The 25237-nt window shown below is 44.0% G+C and overlaps 1 protein-coding gene across 1 annotated transcript in view; it reads left to right on the forward strand.

Annotated features, from left to right (window-relative positions):
* Nucleotides 1-1720: 1720 nt before the first annotated feature.
* The window catches only part of LOC119171598 (disintegrin and metalloproteinase domain-containing protein 10), a 43016-nt gene continuing 19499 nt past the window's right edge, over nt 1721-25237 (forward strand). Inside the window, exons 1-11 of the mRNA XM_075893008.1 lie at nt 1721-1857; nt 2324-2442; nt 5639-5934; nt 7217-7381; nt 9702-9875; nt 11197-11389; nt 13910-14082; nt 16432-16612; nt 17987-18143; nt 20871-21123; nt 22974-23181. Of these exons, the coding sequence (XP_075749123.1) occupies nt 2379-2442; nt 5639-5934; nt 7217-7381; nt 9702-9875; nt 11197-11389; nt 13910-14082; nt 16432-16612; nt 17987-18143; nt 20871-21123; nt 22974-23181 (1864 nt within the window). The 5' untranslated portion in view covers nt 1721-1857; nt 2324-2378. The remainder of the gene's footprint in view (nt 1858-2323; nt 2443-5638; nt 5935-7216; nt 7382-9701; nt 9876-11196; nt 11390-13909; nt 14083-16431; nt 16613-17986; nt 18144-20870; nt 21124-22973; nt 23182-25237) is intronic.

Consider the following 25237-nt stretch of genomic DNA (forward strand, 5'->3'; position numbering starts at 1 on the left):
AAGAGAAAGAAAGAAAGAGCGTGAAAGAGAAATAAATAGAAACAGACATAAGTACAAGGACATAGAAAATAGAGTTCAGAGAGAAACACAATGAAAGAGATGAACAAATGAAAAGAAAAGCAAAGACAAACAAAAAAAAAAGCCGCCCAGATCCGCACTTGCCGAATGTTTGGCCCCACTGGAGCGAAGATGCCTATTTCTTTGTATTTTTTTCTTGAACGCAAGCGTACAAAGAAAGTCTGCTAAGCAAAAACGTATCATCACTTTGAAACGTTGGCACATTGACAATCGTCTTACGATAATTTCTCAACGTTATATTACATGATGCTTAGTGATACTTTTCGTTTCACTCAAACATCTTTTTCTGCTACGCTAACACATATAACCTTAATACTTGATACGAGACTAGTAAAAAACTAGTAAAACAACCTTCTCCTTAGCCAGTTCCCCCTAATGGGTATGAGCAATCGATGGTTGGTTGGTTAGTTCCTCAACATCTTGGGGCAAGCAGCTCCGGGGGATAGGCTATGAATTAGACCGTGCCTTGCTTATTAAAATAATCGAATTTCTGAAGGAAAGAGTTGAAAATGAATTGATTAGCCTTTACGAAGAATAGTTTTAACTTGTAAAATTTCACACACTCACAAAAAATCCTTTAGAAGAATAACGTCAAAAACACGCGCACACATTCAAAAACACGTCTGTACCCAAGACAACTTAAGTTACACTTAGCATTCAATTCTTTTAGACTCTCATAAAAAAGTTGATTCAGCGTTGAAAACGATCCTGTGACTAAAACAAAATGTGAATGCGCTGAATAAAAGAATCACCGGAAGCGACAAAGTCAAGTTCAAATTTCTTAAGGGTATTTCTAGTAGTCATTCCTTTTAAATTTTAAAGCTTTGGCATGTCAAAAACAAGTGCTCCGGAGATTCACTCTCACTACAGTGAAGGTATGAAGGCGACTGGACCAGACCTGACTTTTGAAGGTCGAGAAAAAAGAACAAATATAAGAGAAGAAGAAAAAGAAGAAGCAGAGAACAGGTGCCATGACCGTTCGAAGTAAGACAAGGAAATATGTCTGGAAAAGGAAGAGTGCTCTACCAACCAGCATCGTCCTTATTCTATTTCTTAGCGGTGGAGGGAATGCTGGTAAGTCTTGCGAGAGTGCAGTTTCATTGCGTCAGACTGCAGATACTTCAGTTGACTGAGATGGCGATCCTCCCAGGCGTTCAGCGGCAATCTCTTTCGAACACAATTTCATTTTCGGGAGATTTCAACTCGTCCGCACGATGGGCGTCCTCAGGATGCTGCCATAATAGAGCCAGTACAGCGCTATAACTATGCTACCTGTAGACGTCGAGTGTGTCCTGCGCTAATATAGCGTTGGGTACATCCTAAAGTGGTGGGCTAAAAATGGACAATGTGCTATAGAACCTATATATAACCATGAACAACTATACCTTAGCGCACATTTCAATCCCATTTGTATTTTGCCCAACGTGGAAGCAAAATGGTTATGCTGGGGACAATGCTGTATACACTCATGCGATCTAAACTACATCATAGAAAGTACACCTGCTATGAACTGAATGTCACAACGATAACACAATATTGAGGCGAAACTGTGAAGCCGCTCGAGAACAGACGTCCCGTGTAGAAAGATCGAATGAGAAAGGCACACTTCTTAATAACTTAGACGTGATTGTACACAGATGAGCTTGGCCCTTTCATTCGGAACTACGAGTTGCTATCCTATCCTACCCGGCAAGCGGGCAACGACAGCGTCCGGAGGGTGAAGCGCGGTGCAGAGCATTGGTCCAACGCTGAGCGCGTTCGTTTCAAGGCACTTGGAAGGTGAGACACTTCAAAGCAAGTCATTAAGGTCTCTAACAGAGATCCAGTTAGCTGTTAATTTTTGCAAAAAATAAAGCAAAAAAAACAAAAGCTCCAGCCACGCCTTCTATTCGCCAGCATCAGCGACTAAGCGTCTGAATACGTTTGCTTTTATAGTAAGGCGTGAGCCGCAAGACTGCAGGGCCACTATTCGACGTAACTGCAACGTCCCACGATATTCTAGTCACTCTGAGCAGTTTTACGCTTTGTGTGTGACATTCTGGAGTGGAGGTTCATTCGGGAAGTTCATTTTGAAGTTCATGTTCATAGAGCATGCCCGAAGTCTCTGGATTGACGCGATAAACCACTGGCACTTAGAGAGCAAAATTGTTTTTGGATGGGCTAGCTCGCTAGTAATTGATTAATTAAGCAATATGAATGGAACTCCGCGCTGGTTTACATTCACACTTCTTCGACATTTTTTTAGAGAGTTTCGCCTCGTACTGCACCCTGATTTGTCTTCGTTCTCCGACGACTTCGTCATGACCACATCGGGAGGTGCAGTGGACGTTGACCTTTCGCACATCTTTTCCGGCCATATAGAAGGTGTGTACGGCCCTCTTGTTTGTGCAAGTAGTTCCCACGATAATGCGTTTTATTCCAGGCTTGGGGAAATTTGGTTTGTTATGTACGGCACGGAAATTACTTCACTAAGTGAGCAAGCACACTATAGTTTTCTGGCCTCCACGCAAGGTGTGTCGTCATTCTTGTTTTTGCATAGCTGAGAGAGACATCTTGCTGGTGTGACCTCTTGCGGACAAATCTGGCCATAAATGATCATCAGTGATCGTCATAACTTGCTAAAGTAGTTAGTGGAAGGCACTGTCGCATCGCGCATTAGGTCAAAGTGGCAATGTACTTTCGCTGCATGTATATTAAAAAAGGTTGCATTAGACACGCCGCCATCATTTTTATTGCAATGCACATGTATATCATATCGGAGCTGCCACTACTTAGTATTGAGATACCTTTCACTTTTGGGCTATGTCCGATGCCTATGAGAGGGGTCTATCAGCCGTTTTTTATTTTTTACCTAAATGCGCGCAAGTTATGTTGCAACTCAAGTCAAGGTATTCGTCAGGGAATATGTAAGAAAATTTTGTAAAAGCGTGAAAAAAAAGTAGAAATACAAGTACCGCCCCAAATCCGCACAGTTTAATACATGAATAAAAAAATAAAACCAGACATCTGACTAGACATATGAAATTTCGATACTGATAGAGACAATAGGGGATGCCACTAAAGAATTAAATTCAAAAAGCTCCAAGGAATGTCGTTGAAAGCATCGGGTGTTCAGTGTATAGGTAGATGACTGAGAATTTATTTGTGACCCCACATGAGTTCCATTGGCCAGTAATATATACGCGAAAACATTTAGTTATAATTTTAATGCGTCAGACACATCAGCAGAGAGGTGTAGTTACAGCAGCCAGGGATTGAATACCATGGCATTACTTTGAAATAAATCAGGCAAATGAATCACAGAGTGTTTTTTTGTTGCATGCAACCTTATTGAAACTAAAGGACGGTGGAGCCAAAAGAGGCACTAGGAACATTAGGGGTTGTTTCCAACTGCAACCTAGTAATTGACATCAATTGAAAAGAATTAAGATGAAAAAAAATGTCACCCGCAGGTACCACAACTACAACCTGTAATGGCAAAATTCCCTTCCCGCAGACTTAAACGAGTGCATGGCAGCAATTAGACACATTTATTTACCAAATTCGAAATCTTTAAAGATATGCTTGGGCAGTTCAAGTGAACAAGCACATGGCCATGATCATATTCAATCATCTCACGGTGGCCTGAATATCGAAACTCAAACGAGGAATGAGATCGATAACAGCGACGTCTCGTGTTCACGACATGTCGCATCGTTATAGGTTTCATGGATTGCAATTGGCATAATTGCATTACGTCAAATTGACAAGCTGACATGGCAGCATTTTGAACCAGTCAGAGACGCCGTAGCAGTACACTCGACCAATAAGCGCTGATAAGACAGTAAAGTCTTCAACATGATGGAATTATCGACCATGTTCTGAATGGGCCCCATGGCATGTATTGTTAATAAAAGTGCTCCGATTCCACGAATACATCATGAACATAAAGTTGCCAGAAAGCTTCCGTTAAGCAAATGTTCGGAAGTGTAGATTTCATTTTGATCATAGAAAAAGGACACATTTCTGACGCACATCTGCGATATAAGTGTGGCTCACGAAAATTGCTGTTTGGATTTGACCTATGAGGAAGCTATTTATTCATTTATGCAAAATACCTTACAGGCCCAACAGAGTATTGTGCGAGGGGAGCATCAAAATACATATACATAAATTTGCACAACTTGCATACAAACAATAACATAAAAAATGTCGATGATTATAAAACGCCTAACAGCGAGAATTTTGAAAAAAAATACAATAATGATAAAAATAAAAATACGATGAAAAGCAGATTATTATGCATGTGAGATATTGACGTAAAATAAGCTGTAAAAATTAAACACAATTTGTGAAAAGACTTCGTTATTCAAAAGAAAACATATCTCAAGATTACACACACAATTGAATGGCATGCTAGCATTTAAACCTTCTAAAAATTCTGAAAGCAAGGAAAAGAAAGGAAAGAAGAAAAGAAAATAACCCAAGAAACTAGCAATCATTCAACGCGTAGGTGCAGAACTTGATATGAATAAACGAAGCAGTTAATCCTGGTAGGAGGGGTGGGATTAGAAAGTGCTGAACATTTTCTCGACTGCGTTCAGCTCCGATGTCACCTGGAAGGCCGTTCCACATACGGATGACGCGGGGGAGGGCAGATGAGTTAAACATGTATATTTTATCGTAGATGCGCGTGAATGAAAGATGAGTATGCCGTCTTTTTGATGTGAATGCAGATGTTTGCAATTTTATAGGTAATGGCCTTGCTTCGAGCACGCATTTATGAAATAATGAAAGGAGGGTAATAAGAAGACGGCTGCTGAAAGGGAAAAAAAAGTGATAAGTTTTTTCTTTAATTTGTGTTATGCTTGCGCTGTGATCATAGTTAGGGGAGATGAATCTAGCGGCTCCATTCTGGATTGACTTCGGCACGTTAGTTAAATAAGGGTGATGAGGAGACCAAACTGCAGAAGGGAATTTGAGCTGAGAGTGAACAGATGTTATGTATGTATGCTAAGGCACGCATATTTGTGGGCGTCTTACATAGATTGCAGCGTAAGCAGCCTAATGATAATGAAGCGTTGCTGCAGATGTTGGTGACTTGGGCAGTCCAGGAAAGGTTAGATGTTCATTTAGAGGTAAATATAAATAGCTGTAATATAAAATATATAGACATAATTATATTCTTAACACTGACACACACCACAGTAGTACTAGCTTAATAAGTGTTTACATTTATATGTTATCGTTGTAGGACAACGAAGTGGCCACCAATAAAACGATTGAAGAAAGTGATATTACAGCCTGCGCTAGCTGTCCGCTGCTTATTTTATTTCTGTGTGGGCAAATGTGCTGTGAATAGATTTATCTGCACCGGACGGTACCTTCAGGCTCCGTCTCAAAAAGGCACGATATAGTCGTGCTACGAATCATTGTTGTCCATTTTCTCTTGTTGGGCTATGATTAATTTTCACTTCTTTAGTTATCCGTTCTTTCATGTATTGTTTAAATTGTAGGCAAATAAATTTGCCTGTACATGAACATTTTATATCATAAGATCACGCGCCTTGAAACATTCCAGGTGATCCGGGCAGTCAGGTATTTGGTTCTGTCGTGGATGGTGTATTCCACGGGCGCATCAGCGCAGCCAGCGGGCACACCTTCTACGCCGAGCCGGCCTGGATGTATTCCGCGTTACAGGAGAAGGGACACACCGTCTTCTACTCTGAAGAAGACGTGCGACTGCCGGCACAGCTGAGATCGCATGGCGGATGCGGCTTTGACCAGCTGCAGACATATATGCACCGACAGAACGTCGCAACGGGAGCTCGCGCGCCATTCCAGCACTTCGACGAGACTCCGATGGAGCTGGAAATGGTACGCGCAGTTTCTATGTATTTTAAAAATACATAGAAATACGTAGAGTGTAATCGAAATTTCCAGTTGGCGTACAAGCTAGTGCACATTAGCCCCGCCTTGGTGGTCTAGTGGCTAAGGTTGCTGACCCGCAGGTCACGGGATCGAATCCCGGCTGCGGCGGCTGCAATTTCGATGTAGGCAAAAATGCTGTAGGCCCGTGCGCTCACATTCGGGTACACGTTAGAGAATCCCAGGTGGTCGAAATCTCCGGAGCCCTCCACTACGGCGTCTCTCGTAATCATATGGTGGTTTTGGGACGTTAAACCCCACATATCAATCAAGGCGAGTGCACATTAAATAACACCAGATGGTCCAAATTTTCGGAGCCTTGCATTACTGCGTGCCTCATAATAATATTGAAGTTTTGGCACGTAAAACTAGTGATATTAGAAATTGTTGTACCAAGACAAGAAACACAGATGCTTGAACGAGTGGTTCTACTTCCGTTGTTTCGCGTTTTCCGCCTGAGCCTGCATCATGAGATACAGTGCAGGTGTATATATTACTGTCGCGCTAAAACAGGTGATACATTGGCCGGACTGTTACGCTACCGGAGTTGTGGATAAGACTCTCAACCATGGACATCAGTCATAATAGCGTGACTGCAGCTTGGGTACAACTCCTAGGGTGTTTGTCTGAAACACTAGAGCTGTGTGGCCTATAATTCGTTCCATGCAAAGGTAGTCGCTGATTCTAAGGAAGTTCCAAGTCGCACTCTGTCGTTGACCCTTGCCACGGGAAACGCGATAAAAACTCTCTTTTCGTAATGGGAAGGAAAGCTACGTGATGCAGTGCAAGTGATTCGCTTATTTGCTATATGTACTATACTAACTATATACGCTGCTCGAGTTTACTGTTTTTATTGTTTTGTTCATGCATTATGTACATGAAATGCTTCTGTTCTAGCTGCTGTAACTGCTCAGTGTGCGAAGTGGCCAGGTTCCCTTCAAGCTGCTAAATACAGCTTTTTCGCCTGGTCTCATCACAACCTTGTTGAAAAATAAACTCAATCCCATAAAAAAATCAATCTTAATCGCATACTCAATCTAAAACCTGTCGAAACGCCATCTTGGCGTAATACGATGCAGCTGATGCGATTTGAAGGATGCGTTGATGGCATCTAGATCTGTAGGTGCTTCTGATGATCATAGCACAACTTTGTATTCCAGGACAATCTAATCCTGATATGTAGAAAATGGCCTTGCCTGGCATGTAGTTCAGTGTACTTGGATTTAAACAGGATAATCGATGGCGTCGCCCCTACCAAAATGGCGGGAAGCGACGCGTCCGGCGTTCCCCTGACTACGCCGATCCTCCCCCTGGCAGCAGGCGCAAACCTCGGTCTGGCAAGGGCCGTCGCAGAAGCTCGCGCCAGGACTCTACGCGACGAGTGTGCCATATGCAGGTACAGGATAAGAGCTACAATTCTAATTCCCCATCACGAAGTCACAGTGGAGTTCAGTTTTGCGCTTGCCTACAACGCTTGATACATTGAGGACGAACTAAAATTAGACTTCTGTTAAGGCGAAAGAAAGCTGTCTCATTAGTTTAATGAGCTTGCGAGATGTGGCGAGGCCTGACGGCACTTCGCGAGACCTGCTAAGGCTGTGGTGTCAGCACGAGTGGTACAAGTATAACGTTATCAAAGATCGTGTCATGATAGACTCAAGGAAACCCGAAATTTGTGGCGTCTTATGACCACGTCACGTCATCATATGACTACGTCGCTTGATCGAAGTGTGGCTGATCCCGCAGTCTGTGCAACAGGAGTGAGGGGTATAAAGGTTCAGGGTAAAGCAGAGGTACTTAGTGAGGGTCGGCTGGTTCGTAACAACTTTATTGGAAGTACGGCAGAGCTTTCGCCGACCGGGCCTTAGGTCTCTCGTGTGGGGACGTCAACACCTTGCCTGACCGCCTCCTCGAAAGTCTCGTGAAAAATTTTCCACTTTATCGTCAGCTAAAGGCACACCCAACAATGTGTCAATAATTTTGATTTCCATCATTGCAAAAGCCATTTGACGGACAGCTTTGCAAACATTGCCGCATTATACATTATAGGCTAATCGTTCTTACTATTATGATGTTTCTAAATTTTTATTGAGGACCTTTTCCAGTTCGATGCCATTGAGATTCTTGGCCGAAAGTAGGGTTATGTGAGCAGCGGGTTAGATATGTGGCGTTTTTATCTAAAATAGCTCAGTTGTCCTGAAACTGGGAAGATTCAGTTTTTCTATACTGACAATATGGTCGAGTATTCTGCAACAATTTCTTGCCACTGGGCTCGTGTCCCCAAAATACCTGAAGCCTAAATTGCGGTTAAATTATGTACACCTGATATCGTTGGCATTCAGGAATAAAATTTGTATTTTGTTCTTATAGATTGGAATATTTCATTTGAGCTTGAATTAGCTCATAAAAGAAGCATGGAGGGCAGTGAATGAACGCTATAGCAATATTTTAAAATAAAGTTAGCATCATCCCTGCGCTTTTGTCGGTTTCGTCTTCGCTATAGCAATGTTTTATGACAAGAGAGAGAGAGAATAAGGGTGAAAGAAAGGCAGGGAGGTTAATCATGGCTGAGCCTGGTAGGCTACCTTGCACCGGGGAGGGGATAAAGGGAATAAAAGTCAATTTTTATGACAAAATTAACATCATTCTGTCGTTTTCGTCGGTTCCGTCTTTTGTTGCATGAGCGTAATGGCGACGACTAGACTTTTAAAGGGAGTGGTCCTCCCATACTAAAGGTGCATTATTCTTGACTGTCGGCAGCGCTTTCTTGTTTTAGGCAGCAATTGAAGTTCATAAAAATGCTTCAGTTTTTTATTCTTCAAAAGAGATTGTGTAGCGGCTAGTTGGAGCATAACAGATAACGAAGGCAGTACTGCAAAGTTCACCAAGATGGTAGACGAGGACGACCCTTCGTTATGTTTTCAATCGCCGCTTTTTGACATTTCGTTTCATTAAATTATTTGTTAGTGTAACTTCGTCTGTGACGTCCTTGTATGCATCTTTGTGAACCTTGCAGCGCTACCTGTTTGGTTTGTTTTATACCGCACCACGCCAGACCACTTTTTCTCCAAGGAATAAGCGCATGCTCTGCGTCTTCCATTATTGCAGTTGTCTTTTGCTCCAAATATACTGTATTGGAGCGAAAGGACACGATACAGTAGCTCAAAACAAGAAAAGAAACAATAAAAATAAGAAAGAAGTAGGAAGGTTGGCTCCTTACTTCTAATATTCTAGTTTGGCTGTGCAACAGTATGTCCTACAGTAAGTACCAGCTCAACCAAGAAAAAACTAATTGTGTCACGATAGCAAATTATAAAAGTAACTGAGACACAAATAAATCACATTAGATGAAACCACGTTGCTTGTTCAGGCTCCGACTACTGACGCAGCGCTGGCTTAATAGATGTGGCTCATTTTTGATTAACAGTGAGGCAGGATTTGGCTCACTTTTTGAATTGAAGTTTGCCTTTTAGAGTTCACCTTACAATAAGGAATTGCTCCATTCGGACTATGTTTGTTTTAAAAGTAAATGATATTTAGGAGCGCCATACAATCCCGTGAAATTCAGTCCAGTTTAGCTTTTTAGATTTGCCTCTTTTAGAAAAAAAAGTAACACAACATATCAAAGATAGTTTACCCCGGTGAAACAACAGGATATTTTTTTTAGTGCACTGATTTGTTTAGAGCACTTGCGCTGGTTTCTTTTGGTCAAATAGGTCGTCGTGGATCACCTGCTGTACCAGTTCTTCATGAAAGGGGCGGATGACAAGACAGCCCGCGAGCGCATCACTTCGATGATTGGCACACATATGGCGTCCACAAACTTAATCTACTCCACTACCGACTTCAAAGGGATCGTTGGAATGCGCTTTGTGATACAAGACCTTAGGGTGAGCCCACTTTCTTTAATCGCCTAGAAAAAAATAGGCAGTATCTGCATGTTAATCTCCAAATGTCGTCGAAAGACGATAGTCTTGCGTGTGGAGAGAGTGAACAAGACATTTATTTGATGTTCTGCGCAAGAAAATCAGTGAATAGTATTCCGGAGGCGCTGCGTTAGAGTGCCTCGAGCGTGCAGTGGAGGCGAATGAGCGCATCAAGTAACGTCACATGTGAAACATAAGTGTCATGCGGTAGTTTTTTTTTGGAAAACGAAGCGCGTGGCTCTGAGATGGGTGTGCGCTCCCGTTTTGGAGGTGATAAGGTGTGCAACGCAAGGCGACGGATAGGTGCCACCACCGTCTCGTCTTAGCAAAGCGTTGGAAACACTCGCCTTTTTGGGCAAGCGTTACATGGTCAGCGCATCGTGATAAGCGCTACGGTCCTTAAAATTATTTATGTAAGCTTTTTCTAGTAAAAGACGCGCGTGCAGGATATATTCGTGTATTTGTGGTGCCCCATGCAGACATGCACAATAATTACCTTAAAATTGACAATTGCACAAGTATGAACGCCGAACCTTGAACGACATTGGTTGGCGCTGTGCATGGGGTCGGCCGTTTCGAGTACTTAATGCTGTTAAGAGTGGACAAACAGGCAAATGTTCAGACAAACAGACAGGCAGACAGACAGACAGATTAAATTTTTTGCGTCGAAGGTCCCCAAGAAAGCCTATCGTCTAAAAAACACAGACACGTGTGCAAAATGGTTAACATAAAAGAGGACAACTACTGCTTGCGCGAAATTTCTTAGGAAACGGATGGAACGGCCACGGATGGGCGCAACTGATTTTTATGGGTTTGTACGGGGTAACTGGTCTGTGTGAGTTACCTTTTGCTGGTGTCTGTTTTGCTCGTTTTCTCAGAAATTTTGCGCAAAAAAGTATTTGATCGGGAAGTACCAACTATAGCTCAAACGCACACCTTGTAAAGGGGACAACGTTGGGAAAGATGCATAAGTAAGTACATTATTAGAAAATGTTGCCGCTCAATGATAAAGACGGGGCGAGAAGCCTCACAGAATTAGGAATTTAAGGGGACACACGTTATTTTTTATAGTCTTTAATATGGGCCCTATTTCAGTCGCAATGACGGTACATTCTTCCTGCTGGGACACTGCAAACGGTTGGTCTATTGCGAGGAATTCAACTATAGTGGAATGCTACTCACTCTACTACATTAAACTATTACTGCGTGGCAAGCTGCTGTTTAACTCACTAAAGCAGGTTGTTGCGCTTGAGGTGACGATGGCGGTGCATTTTGTGTTTCGCAGATTAACGACACCAGCGCCTGCGAGGGTGCTGATGCAGCGAGCAACCCGTTCTGCCGGAATGACCTGGATGCCAACCTTATGCTGCAGCTGTTCGCGCTGGAGGAGCGCAACGACTTCTGCCTGTCGTACGCGTGGACCAACCGAGACTTGGGTGAAGGAACTCTGGGACTCGCTTACCTGGCCTACGCTAGTGGTAACCCACCGCATAGACCTTTTGCATTCGCGTATGCGCATGCGCGCGTAAGACGAACTCGCACTATTGCGTGGATGACGTCATTGGTCGAAAGCATGGATGTAACATTAATTCTACGCTGAAACAGGGAAGACTTGGTTTTGAAGTCTGACCAAACGAAACGTAGCGGTAGGTAAAAACATTTTACAGCTGGATTAGCTGTTAATAGTTCTTCCGGTTTGTCCTCCTATCTTTGTCCGTGTTGTTTCTGCGCTATTGTCCAGATGTTTGGGGTGTAATGTGAGCTCAGCGCCTTGTAAACTATATATGGGGTACTTCTGATGGAAACAATACGGGACTCGTATTTTTAATTTGATACTTATCCACATATTTTTTTCAGTTACAATCATTCGTTGCAGGGGCGTGGGCACGATAATATTTAACTGGGAGGGAAAAAGAGGAGCGAATCTGACCCCCCCCCCCCTCTGTTTTTCTCTGCGCGGGTACATACGTAAGTAAAAACTGTCGATATTTCGGGAAAGGGGTATTTTTCCATCCTCAAGATTTATCCTGGCTGCGCCCGTCATACGTTGTGTTGACAAGCCTTTCAAGGAGGCAAAAAAAAAAAAAGACTTGGGAATTACAGCAGAGCGATCAATGTACTTACGTTAATACTGATGACATTTTGTGAACATGAACATAACCACTACAAACTTACGAACATTGCACTGCATCGTTGTGCGCGGCGCTTCGACGCTATACCAGTTTCTAGCCTTTTCCCGACTTTCTTTCGATTGCTAATCGTACCGAGAAAAGTGAAAGCAACAGAATTCAATACATATGCTATCAATTTGAAGAGTCAGGTTTTTGAGCTTCGTGAAGATTACGAACGATCGACTCTCGAATATAGACTGAAAATAAATACAGGAAAAAGCTGCGTTCAGCATGTTCAGCAACAAAAAACACCATACACGATTCGACACATTCGCGCCACACGTTTCACGACAGGGTTTTATCTGGTACGCGATCACGTTGACAAAGTCGATAAAAGTCAGTTTCATGGCAAGAGCGAAACAGTTAATGCGATAACAAGTTGGCTTGCTATGCGAAGAGAGGCTTAAGATCCTACCTCGCGTAGCTCAACAGAACACTGCGCTCGCCCCGCCGCGGTGGTCTAGTGGTTAAGGTACTCGGCTGCTGACCCGCAGGTCGCGGGTTCGAATCCCGGCTGCAGCGGCTGCATTTCCGATGGAGGCGGAAATGTTTTAGGCCCGTGTGCTCAGATTTGGGTGCACGTTAAAGAACCCCAGGTGGTCGAAATTTCCGGAGACCTCCACTACGGCGTCTCTCATAATCATATCGTGGTTTTGGGACGTTAAACCCCAAAAATCAATCAATCAATCAACAAAATACTGGCGTTGGGGGACACAGCCTCTGCTGCAAAGGAAGCGGCCTTGATACCGTCCATTGCTTCAATGCAATGTAATAAGCGAGAGCACAGTGCGCTCGATGTATGAGCGATCTGATAATCTCCGTTGAGATAGCGCGCGCAACGGCAATCACATGGTTGTAGAATCATGGTCATTAACAAAGCACCCCCCCCCCCACCCCCTCCTCTGTCCAGCGTCTCTTCATACGCCTTCATGCGAAGACCGTAGCATGCCATCACGGCTTGAGCCACGCCCGACGGCAGCCCTCACACAATTTCACTTGCACATGTAACATACAATACATTGAGTGATGTTATCTGTTTGGACTTCATACGGAACGTGATGGCAATAGCTGTTCATAGAGTTGCTATCGCAATATTATTAATTCAGTGGTGGCTGGGGTGCTCATTCAGTGAGGGGCTTCGAGTGTCGTGCCGGATGAAGGCGAGACATGCATATTCAACATTAGGCAACTGGTTTGTATGGGTTACCTCTTGCTGGTGTCTGTTCAATATATTCTGCTCAAAAACCAAACGAACAAATAAATATTCATTTGAGGCACTCTGTGTTTAGATTGCAGCACTTTTCGACGTCTATACTTTCAACAGGTTTGCTTCGAACCGATACCCAGTAATATTTCGTTTTGTTCATGTTCGACACACGTTTACGCGCATTGCATTATATGGGCCCGGGTTCGGGTTCAGTTCTGGCGAAAAAATTTGGTTTTGATTCACGTCCTGATTTAATGATGCACATTACTGTATCCTCCTTCTTGTTTCAGTTTCGTTTTTCTGGCAGTGTGAATATCATTGTCATCCAGTTTCGGTTGCTACACAAATGTCGTGACCGTGACGAATAGAACAGTAATTTACGTGCAGCGCTTGAATGACCCAATGTGATGCGTATAGGCTGCGTGAGACACAACAGCCACCAGTCACCTCTTGTGTATCTGCGTATAAGTAAAGCAAGTTATGTGAACGACGAGGTGGGGCGTTGCCGCGATACATTTTTTTTTCGTGCCCTACACCATGTGTGCCTGTTCTGTGTACGACAAAACACAGTCAGTCTAACGTAACTGCCTGTGTTTACGGTGTGTGCTACTCGTGCGCAGATAAGCTGGGAGGTGCATGCGAGAAATTCCGGTCTGTAAACACCCGCGAGGGCATCCGGCGCATGGCACTGAACACGGGCGTCATAACGCTGTACCTGCATGGTGGACCAGTTGCGTTGGCCGTCAGCGAAGTCACAGTCGCACACGAGATCGGCCATAGCTTCGGCGCATTGGTAAGTTAACAGTGCTTCAACTTTCCTTATGGCCCCACCGTGGTGGCCTAGTGGCTAAGGTACTCGGCTGCTGACCCGCAGGTCGCGTGATTGAATCCCGGCAGCGGCGGCTGCATTTCCGATGGAAGCAGAAATGCTGTAGGCCCGTGTGCTCAGATTTGGGCGCGGGTCAAAGAACCCCAGGAGGTCGAAATTCCCGGAACCCTCTACTACGGCGTCTCTCAAAATCATATGGTGGTTTTGGGACGTTAAACCTCACTTACTATTACAATACAACTTTTCATATATATACTAACACAGTGGAACGTGTGCTGCTCTTCCACCGCAACATTTATAACTTATGCAGGTTTATGTAGCAACAAACTGGTTGCTTCGATGGCAATTGGCGGTCTTTATACACTGGATCTCAAACAAATACTAGTTGACTTGTAGGAAGGTTACGCAGATGCTTCAGCAGGTTTGCGCGACTCATCAGCTATACGAACAAAAATGCACGAACGCGGCGAAAGTGCCAGGCGCGCGTCGGTCAAAACGTATCGCTCGTAGAAGACGGCCACAATCTTTCCATATACAATAGCATGTGTCAACAACAAATTATGTTGACCAAGTACAATAACAACTGTATATTATGACATCGTATATTATAACGGGATATCGAGATGGTTATTCGAAATAGCGTCTCCTTTGGAACGAACCGACTGGAAGTAGTCGCACAACCTAATTAGGTTCTGCGACGGGTATAACGACCGGAGTTTTGACTTACTCTACAGTAATCTTCTTAATTGAACGTGCTCTTTTCACACTGCAATCTTAGCTGTAGCTTATCTTGTCTAGTTTACGCTCCCATCAGTTTTAATTGGTAGCGCTTCTGAAAGTAGGTGTTCCCCACTTTTCTTTCCGGGCTATCTTGATAGTTGATTGCAATCAGGGTCGCAGGAAGATATTTTTTTTTCAGGGACAAAACTTACTCCGGCCAATTGACCTGCAACAACTGCCTAAGCACAGAACATCGCTTGTGAAAAGCAGCCACGTATGACACAAACCAGCGGTGCCCAGTCGCTTTTCTCAGGCCTACCGTGAAAGTTTCCTGAGTAATTGGGAAATAGGTACCTGCGAACAGCTGCGTATGTAAGACCGGCAGCGCAGTGCAATTCCCGCAATCAAGGCAGCCACTATCTGAAACCCTTCCATAGACCTGCAGCAAAGCACGAAACAGTCACACAAGCCCTCAGTCAGCGTAAGCGTGCGCAAGATTTTGCATTAGGGGGAGTCGGGTTTCCCTCTAGTGCCACCCGTGCCACTTAATCGAGTGAGAAGCAGCTCCGTAATGGACGCAAGAATGAAAATGTAAATACGACGGAGTGCTCACGAAGGCGGGCCTTCATCTCCCGACATTCCTGAGATGAAGATGCGAAATGCAGTTCTTGGAATGAAACAATTCTTGGCTGCTGTTGTTGCTGAAATCCCGCGTGCCGTGGGTTTTGTACAGTAAAGAGGGCAGGTCCGACTAAGTAGAGGTATGGAACTAAAGTGTCACCCCCCTCCTTCTTCTCATGCTTCCCTTGGGCGAACGCCTGTGCCTGTCAGTTTACTCCAACACGACAGCCGCTAAAGTTCGTCATTAGCCCTATATCGAACGAAGTTGCAACACAGCTCGTTTCATACAAGTCGCATTTTCATTCCACTGAGTGTTTTTACGGAGTGGCTCCCTGCACCATTCCTACGTTATTTTGCAAGCTAGTCTCAGCTCCTGACAATTTGCTAGGTAAAGCTAATGTCATCATCATCATCGCCATGACTACGTTCACTGCAAGACAAAAGCCTCTCCCATGTTCCGCTAGTAAACTCGGTCCTGTGCTTGCGGCTGACATCCGTAAACTTTCTGACCCCATCTGCTCACCTAACTTTGTTTCCCGTTGACCCGCTTGCCTTCTCTTTTGTGGTCCGCAATGACCAGCGGTTATCTTACTTTCCCGCTACGTACTCTGCCCATGACCATATTTTTCTTCTTGATTTATATTATGATGTCCTTACCACCCGTCTGTGTCCTGATAGTTTGCTCTCGTTTCGTCCGTTAGGGTTACACCTATAATAGTTTTCTTTCCATTGCTCGCTGCATCGTCCTCAACTTAAGTTTAACCATCCTTGTAATTCTGCAGCTAACGTATGGTGCGACAAAGAGTTTGGATTACTGTTATCACCAATGACTTTATCGTTTAATGAATGGAGGGTTGTAGACTCGCAGGTTTAAACTATGCAATAATAACCGAGTTAAAACTATCGCTAACCGTACAGCTCGTTTTCTATACGACTTAAATCTTTTGTCTGACTTTTGTAATGCTTCTGCAGCATGACGAGACACCCGAGTGCGCCCCTGGTGGCGCCAATGGCAACTACATAATGTTCGCCCGGGCAACGACTGGTCGCCAACCGTTCAACCGGAAATTTTCCCCCTGCAGCATACGCGGCATCAGCGCCGTCTTATCTGCCATCCTCAACGGCCTCTACGATAAGGAAAACTGTTTTCTTTGTACGGCTCTGTTGTTTTCCGGGCAAGTTTTTCGCATCACGGAGTGGCAAATATCGCTGCTACAAACGCTTCATAAGTTGTCAGCACACGGGTCAGTTGTAAGTGCGTATACCACTTTAGGGATACGGCTTGACGTTCCCCCGTATGCATCATGTGGCGTGAATGCGCTGAATATCAAGTGGTCGATACAGACATAAAACTGGGTTAAAATAAACAAGCGAGGCTTGCTGTTGCTTAAGCAGGCCATTATTCAAACGAGTCTGCTGTTGTTTAGGCAAGCCATAACTCGTATTGAAAAGTACAGCCTATATAATATTACATGTATGCGATTTATTATGTGCTTATTAAGATGTTAAAGGAATTGATGCGGAGAAGCGGCGATGCCTTCGTGACAAGTAGTGGAAACAACACCGTGTCGAGCCTCGGGCGCTTGACTTGCGCGTATGCGCTGCGTGCAGCAGCGCGTTGACACGAACCGCGGCAAGACAGGTTTGAATAATGGAGCCTCGCTCGTTTGCCAGCGTATGATCGATATCACGCTCACCTGCCACTGTTTGCAGCAAATACTGCGAGTACGACTTCGTCAGTGCTTCAGAAACACACAAAAAATCTGATAAAATTGTACTACGGCCTTTTACGTGTTACTGTTTCACTATGGCACCGTGACTGGCAGGCTTCCACTAACAAAATAAAAAAAAAAAGGCGCCATAAAATGGGTTTTCAGTCTTTTAAGACTGAGAGCTGACGATTTCACACAGACAAATGATATGGTTTAAGACTTCTTGGATTTGTGTAATATTAATGTCTGTTTAAGTTTAGTTCAGCTTATATTGTAGTGTATGTAATAAATTGATTACTGGGTATACTTTTTGTTTTCTATTGTTTGTGCGTGATATAAATGGGGCTACATTGCGATCATCTCTCTCTCTCTCTCCTGTTTAAACACACACACACACACACACACACACACACACACACACACACACACACACACACACACACACACACACACACACACACACACACACACACACACACACACACACACACACACACACACACACACACACACACACACACACACACACACACACACCACACACACCACACACACCACACACACACCACACACACACCACACACACACACCACACACACACACACACCACACACACCACACACACACACACCACACACACACACACACACACACACACACACACACACACACACACACACACACGCGCGCGCGCGCGCTGCTTGTGGTGCTGTAGGGTATAGCGTGGATAAGTAAGAAAAAGAACACTTACATCGAGTTTCGGCTTGGTGCCCTTATTGCAAGTGAAAGCATACGATCCACCTCCTCATATGCAGCTCACCAGGAGTCCTTCTGTGGCAACAACGTGCGCGAGGAGAACGAAGACTGCGATTGCGGCTACAACGAAAAAGACTGCCACGACCTGTGCTGCTACGCGCGCAAGAATTCGCAACACGTTCCTGGCTGCACGCTGCGTCCTAACGCACAGTGCAGGTGCGTGTGGGTAACGCTTAACGTGGAGTTGTAATTGGAATACATTTCTATTGCAGCGCTACCATATATTGTTTGTCAACACAGTCGAGGTATAATATTGTTCAGTCGAGCCACTGTCAAGTCGATATGAGGAACAAATGACATAAATACGCAATTCAGAACGTGTAAGCTTGAGAACGTCAGTTTTATATCATGATAATGCACTACGTGCAACGAAGAAAGAAACAATGGTAGGGGACAAGTAAAAATCGGGAAGAAAGTATGGTGCACGGGATGTTGAAAAAAGAGGGGCTAATGTGTTCTGCTCGGTACTATAAGAAAATGCATATCGATATTCTCTCATTCTAGCTAGTGGCGCTGTACAATCATTTCAACATGTTTGTTCCCGGTTGGCATAAGTTAACTAAATAAATATGCACAGAGGCCTAACCGAAGCACTGACTGATCATTGGCAGTAGTAGAAACCATTTGAATGTTGTGGTATTCACAGACTCTATACTGTTGCGGATGGGTCTATCTATAGGTTGTAGTTTTCTGGTGATTTCGGCATTCTATTGAAAACGAGCTGCACCGTGCTGCAGGCTTCGTAAACAAACTGACGGCAGATACAGTTCTTCTTGAACTAGCATGCGAACACAACCAACTCTTGGTAAGTAGCTCAGTGGCATCCTAAAGAACGTGTGTAGTATTTTTTTTTGCAACAGCCTAATTCACGAAAGTGTCATAATAGGGCTGAAGAGCACTATGCAGAAGACTGATATAATATTAGCAAGTCTGGCGGGAAAGCTCCACTTCGTGTTAGACAAGTGATTTTGATTTGATTCTGATTTCAATTAGGTTCAACAAAAAGTACACTTCGGAAAGAGAAGACTAAAGGCATTCACGCTTGATGAGATCATCCCACTGAAAACAATAACAGTTTGCGCATAAGCAATGACAACAAGAACACACTTCGGAAAGAGAAGACTAAAGGCATTCACGCTTGATGAGATCATCCCACTGAAAACAATAACAGTTTGTGCATAAGCAATGGCAACAAGAACGAAAGCAACGGAAAACTTACATAAAAATGTAGTATTTCACGTACAAGTGGACCCTATAATCAGCAGAAAAGAACTTACCTAAATCACATGCTAGTAAGGGAACCCACAATTAAAGAGGAGATTCACCGAAGGCTAAAAATAGTCTAGCGCGCACACTCTCGACTTTCTCAACTCATCAGGGGTAGCTTGCCTCTTTCGCTAACGCGTAAACTCTGCAACCATTGTATTTTACCAGTTCCAACATAAGGGGCAGAATAACAAAGAAACTAGAGAGAAAGCTAAGGTCCAAACAGCGTGCTTAGAAGCGAGAAATTATAGGCTTTACTTTACGAGATTAGAAAAGGGCAGAGTAGATCAGATAAGACGACAGGAGTAGTCGATATCTTGATATTGCGAGACAAAAATGGATCTAGAGACATGACGCCGAACTCTAAGAAGATTGATTCTCATTTTATACATGCGATATTCACGTGTGTAGCACGACAAGCACATTGACTCTTTCCAAAATGAGTTAGTACGTGACTTTCCCTAAACAGAGTCAATGTGACTCTCTAAAGAGAGTGCTAAACATGTGACCCTGACATGCGTATAAAAGAAGAGTCGAAGGACAGTGTTCCTTTCTCAGAGTGTATGAGGAGAGAGGACAAGCGTGACCGAGGACCGGAAATAGTTTAGGAGGAGGAACGAAAGCAAGAACCTTTCCAGAGGGGAACGCCAGCGTCGACGTCATCGAGTTACAGAAGAAAAAGAAATACGCGTGGGCCTTGTATGCCATTTGTACGGTGTAAATATGGGTAGGAGAGAGGCATGCTAGATTAATGGAAGGGCATAAAGTGGATTCAGCCAGTGCAGGACAGGGAGGGTTGGCAAGCGTTTTCGTCCTGGTGTGGGCATCGGATATGCTCTGAGTGATAATGATGATGCAGTTGATATTAAGATAGTAATGTGAACTTGAGAGCAAGCAAAGGTCTCATGTGCATTACGCATATCAACCGTGGCCAATGGTGGTATTAAAATAAAATCTTAAATGTCTTAAGCAACTAACAAGAAAGTAGTTTTGAAAGTGCGAAAAGGGTATGACGTTCGTTTTGTACAAGTGGGCCTGTAAAACAAAATAGTTTATATCAATCCACCACGTCGGTGAAGTCGTACACTTTTATGTTCAGTTTTACCTATAGTAAACGTGTGCTCCGACACCATATGTAGTCCCTATAAAGCATAACTTGAAAGAGAGACGTTAATTTATACAGTTTTGGATTTAGAAACATTTTTGCATTTATGCAAAAGGAAAATCGTTGCTTAAAAAACAAGTGTGTCCCCACTGGTTTTGCCACTAAAAAGGTAGCTGCAGGTTTCATAGACGGTGATACAATAGTGTTGCAGAAAAAAAAATGTGGGCCTTGCTTGCAACTTGTACGGAACATATCCGATGGCATGTTAGATTAACGGAATCGTTTTGAATGCTTGTCGAGTGAAGCGAGATGAAGGCGGTCGAAGGACAAACAATATTAACGACAAGATAGGTACTCACCGGGCAATGTAAGCGACTGTTGCAGAGAAAGGCCTTCCTTATACAGCACTCATGAAATGCTGTTGTCAAGTTACCGCGCGCGCAAAGCGAACCTACCGAAACGCTTGCACACCACTTGTACTGCGACATGTATTTGATGTTATCTCTGTGCAGCCCTTCTGCTGGAAGCTGCTGCAGCACGGACTGCCATTTCGTCAGTGCGAATCAGCAGTGCTCTGCGGAGAATGAGTGCAATTACGCTTCCTTCTGCAGATATCCTTCGCTAAACGGGTTTTCATTTGAGGGCGATATTTGCAGTCAACAGATTTTGTCCCGCCGCTCAGTTTCTCTTGAAGGGTCGGCATCAAATGAAAGGCTTACAGCGGCAAACATTCGCAATGATGCAGTGCACGCCGTCCATGGACAGGTGCGCGCATCTAGTTCGGCAACACTGCATATGCACGCCTGACAACTGGATGCCTGGCTAGGGTGGCTAGAGCTACCCTAGCCTGCCAATGTTCGGGTTTCATTTGACACCAATAGTACGTGCTAGACCTTCGCCCAACTACATTTCACTTGTTGCCGCTTATTTGAATATATCTAGGTCGTTTCAACTCTTACTTTGTGACGCGTACTCGGGTGAAGTTTGCTCGGTTTCTTAGTTGAAGAATGCTGACAGCGTCTTGTGAAGCTGAAACGGGCTGTGTCAACACATATTCGACAACTTACAGACGTGAGCAATATAAGACAGACGGCTGAAGTTAGAACGCTGAGTATTGTCATGTGGTTGTGACGGTGAAGCAAGCAGAACTGCAGAACGTAAGGATGGAATGCTTTATTCGGCGAACTTGTGCGCAGAAGGACACTCAGTGCAATGATAGCTTTGGACACAATCATTGATAATCTGATCAGCAGTAAAGCGCGTTGGCATTTATATACGTGGCATCGAAGGTTACAGCGCTATCATTGGAGGACAAATTATTTGCACATTTAACACTATTGTACGCGTTGTGCCCAATCTTATCAGAATATCTTAAAATAGCTGAGAATGTTCCTAGGTACTTTAGCCTGGTTTGCGCAAAGCATAGTAACGGACTGGTTGCATAAAATACAGAAAAAGAAAAGCTCGTGAAAATATGAAGGGGGCGAAGCGAATTGTAAGAGGTGCCTTTCTGCTTGGACATTGTGGTTTCCTACAGCTTTTAACCGCTAGGACCTTTGAAGGACAATTCCTCTTATATTGTAACGATGTTGAAGGACTCGGTGTATAATAAAACGTATTTATTAAAGGGCGAACCTGTGCCCACAACTCAAAGGGACTATGGTCGTAGCACGTTACAGCAGAACACCAAAGATGTCTTCTTCTTCTACTTCTTCAAGAAGAGTCCCAAGCGCGTGGCGCACATCAGCAGGGGCCAGCTGGGTTCTCGTGCTATCATCATCGTCTCTGCGCAACACTAGACGGTGCGCATGTATGTCCCTGTGCGCGTGGTGATGGGCGCGTTGTTTGAATGCAGGCACTATGTCGCGGCAATATTGCTCACGACTTCACAGTCCAAACAGACTCTGTTTACAATTATAGTTGGCAGCCGTAGTGGCAACATCGCGACACAATGCGCTGCTGTTCTCGAGCACACTGATGGCGAGAAGGCCAAGCACATTCAATTTTTCAGAACATGGGCGGTCGGCAAAAAACAAACAAAAAAAAAAACCCACCCTACATCTAGCCTGTTTGATGACATCTTATACGCCACTTTACAACAAAGTCATCGTGCCTTACCATGCCTACGGATAATTAGCAGCTGTTCTTGATGTGCTTTTTTGCGCTGCGTTTGGAAAAGCAGAGTTCTTTATCTCAGTTTTCGCGGAAACGAACTATACCTTTAGAAATGCGGCATTTAAAATGGATTGCTTTCTGCCGACCATTCCTGTTTCGGTAAGCGCAATGTGCCTGACACTGTCACCAATGGCAGGTTCAGGAACCGCAACATCACCTGTCCTGATCTCGCAGCTGTGGTCTGCAGTCACTTGTGTAATCGTTTTTCAGTATGAAACTGTGCACTATCAAAAAAAAAAGATAAAGGAAGTGTTTTGAAGAAGCGGGTAATGTCTATGACCATGAATGAATTAAGGGTGCATGGGTGACTTTATACAGTTACTTTCGGGTCAGATAGAGAATCGCGATGTTATGACAGCAGGCATTTTCAGCTTATCATAATAATAATAAAAAAAGAAGACAGTGGTTGCTCCGGTTGGCGTATGCATCCTTGACGAAAGGTGATCACCGGTGTGGCAGCGCTGTGCCCCGAACCGCGGCACAAGGCCAACCTGTCCGAGTGCAATCGTGGCACGCAGGTGTGCCTGTCGGGCCGTTGTGAGGGCTCCATCTGCCAAAAGTACGGCTACGATGACTGTCAACGCAGCAGCAGCGCTGGCTCGTCGCTCAGTCCCGCCGACATGTGCCTCGTGGATTGCATGCGCGCCGGTCAGTGGCCAGTTCTTCTAATTTCACCGTTAGCTGTTAAGCGCACTAAAGTGAATTCAAGCGATGCCTAATTCTCAACTGGTTGAGCCATACTGTTCACGTACAGCGAAAAACACTGTCTTTTTAGTGGATTTTTCACGCAGAGAATATGCAAACTAAACCAAGTAGGGGCGTAGCCAGGGGGTGGAACAACAAGGACGCCCCTTTTCCCAAAGTTTTTTTTTTCGCCATGGCATAGAGAGCGAAAAATGGCCATTTTCAAAGAGTGCCCCCCCCCCCCCCCCGCCGAAAAAATTTCTGGCTACGTGCTTGTGTTCAAGGTATTAGGTATACTTAAAATGTTCACAGCTTCTGTTCTTTCCCGCAGAAGCTAATGCTCTATAACACACTTGCCGTCTCATTCACAATACTGTCACACGATTTGAAGTAGGGTGCCAGGAATTCAATTCGCAGGCTTGTCATCTCAATTAGTCATTCAATTATCATTAAACTAGTAGGATCGTCATCTCAGTTGCAGTATTGTTACATGCTTTGAAGTATGGTGCCAGGAGTTCAATTAGTAGGCTTTTCATAATACACAAGAATGCAGTACGAACTGTTGCTAGCGCACAATACAATGCCCACACTTCCGATCTATTCCACAAGTTCAACATAGTGAACCTTTCTACCTTGTGTAAGCATAAGTTATCATCCATGAAATAAGAAATAGATGAGCGTGAAACAACACCACTGGCTGTTTACAACTTGCCGCTCGATATCTCATGCATGGTTTTCCATCCATCATCACGAACACAGACACGTTTCACGATCAAGCACCAAATATGCCCTTAACGGCGTTAAAAATAGCCTGCCAAAAATATTAAACAATTATGAGCTGAATAAGAGCAGTTGGGCGTTCGACTGAGGGGAAAAAAAAAGACGTTATTTCGCTAACACGTACTGCACCTGAACAGAAGTAATGCCTGCTGTTTATTGCCAGTTTCGCTGTGTGTAATCCTTTTAATACAAAATGCTGTCCTGAGTTGTTTTTCTCATTTTATGTATTTGAAGTGTTATTGCTCATGTAAAGCTCGTTTACATTTTTTAAATATTTATGCTGCTGTATTTGCATATCACAGTTGTCTTACCTATACATCTGCCCTTGTTGAAGTCATATCAGGCTGCAGTATAAATGAATGAATGAATGAATGAATGAATGAATGGATGAACGTATACTATGCTTCCCAACTATCGCTAAATTTCGCTATCTCACGTAATCACAGCGGCTAAGATATGCATAAGGCTACTGGTGGTTAAAAGTTCCGACTTCTCTTGACAGACTATTGATTTGCATGAAGATTGTTTCTTAGTCCACTTGCTCTTAGATGGCCAGGAATATTGATGGTGTGCGTTCGAGTGTTCCTTGTAACAGGGGACCATACTGTACATGTATGGTCTGTACTTGTTGTGGGCAATAAACTCAAACTCAAAACCTTAGCTGCCTCAGAAGGGCATTTGCGAAATGTTGGCGAAGCTGGCGCTAACATTCAGCCGTGCAAGCCTTGAAACAGCGAGACTGGAAGATTCTTGCTTCCGGGTTGTTTTAAGGCCTTAGCTAGGTGATGAGAGTAGTTTCTCGGCTTCTTAAATGTCGTTGCTCGGTTTTAGCTAGGGGCTACGACGTTATAGCCAACTTCAACCTAGTATTACGGCATTAGGCCAAGTACGCTGGCCAAATACTATAACGTAAGAGCCAAGTGCGTGTTTAGAAAAAGTGGTTAACGATTTAGAGTATAGGTACTCTATTATGAGAGAGCATAAAGCCGTCCCGGGGTATTGGACGTGCCTGGACGGGAGAAGAAGAATGGTACGTTGTTGTGACGTTAACCAACTACAGTGAAGTATCAGTTGAACGAACGTCGATATAACGAAGATTTCAGCAAGACAAACCTTCAGAAAGTCCCCTGTGGTTCTCTTATGCATTCTACGCAAAACTCTTACAGTTAAACGAACTTCTGAGAGGTGAATATTTCAGTTGGATGAACTTGTTGACTGTGCACCCGGGCTTATTCTTGAG

Source organism: Rhipicephalus microplus, chromosome 4 (assembly GCF_043290135.1).
Source record: "Rhipicephalus microplus isolate Deutch F79 chromosome 4, USDA_Rmic, whole genome shotgun sequence".
NCBI lineage: Eukaryota > Metazoa > Arthropoda > Arachnida > Ixodida > Ixodidae > Rhipicephalus > Rhipicephalus microplus.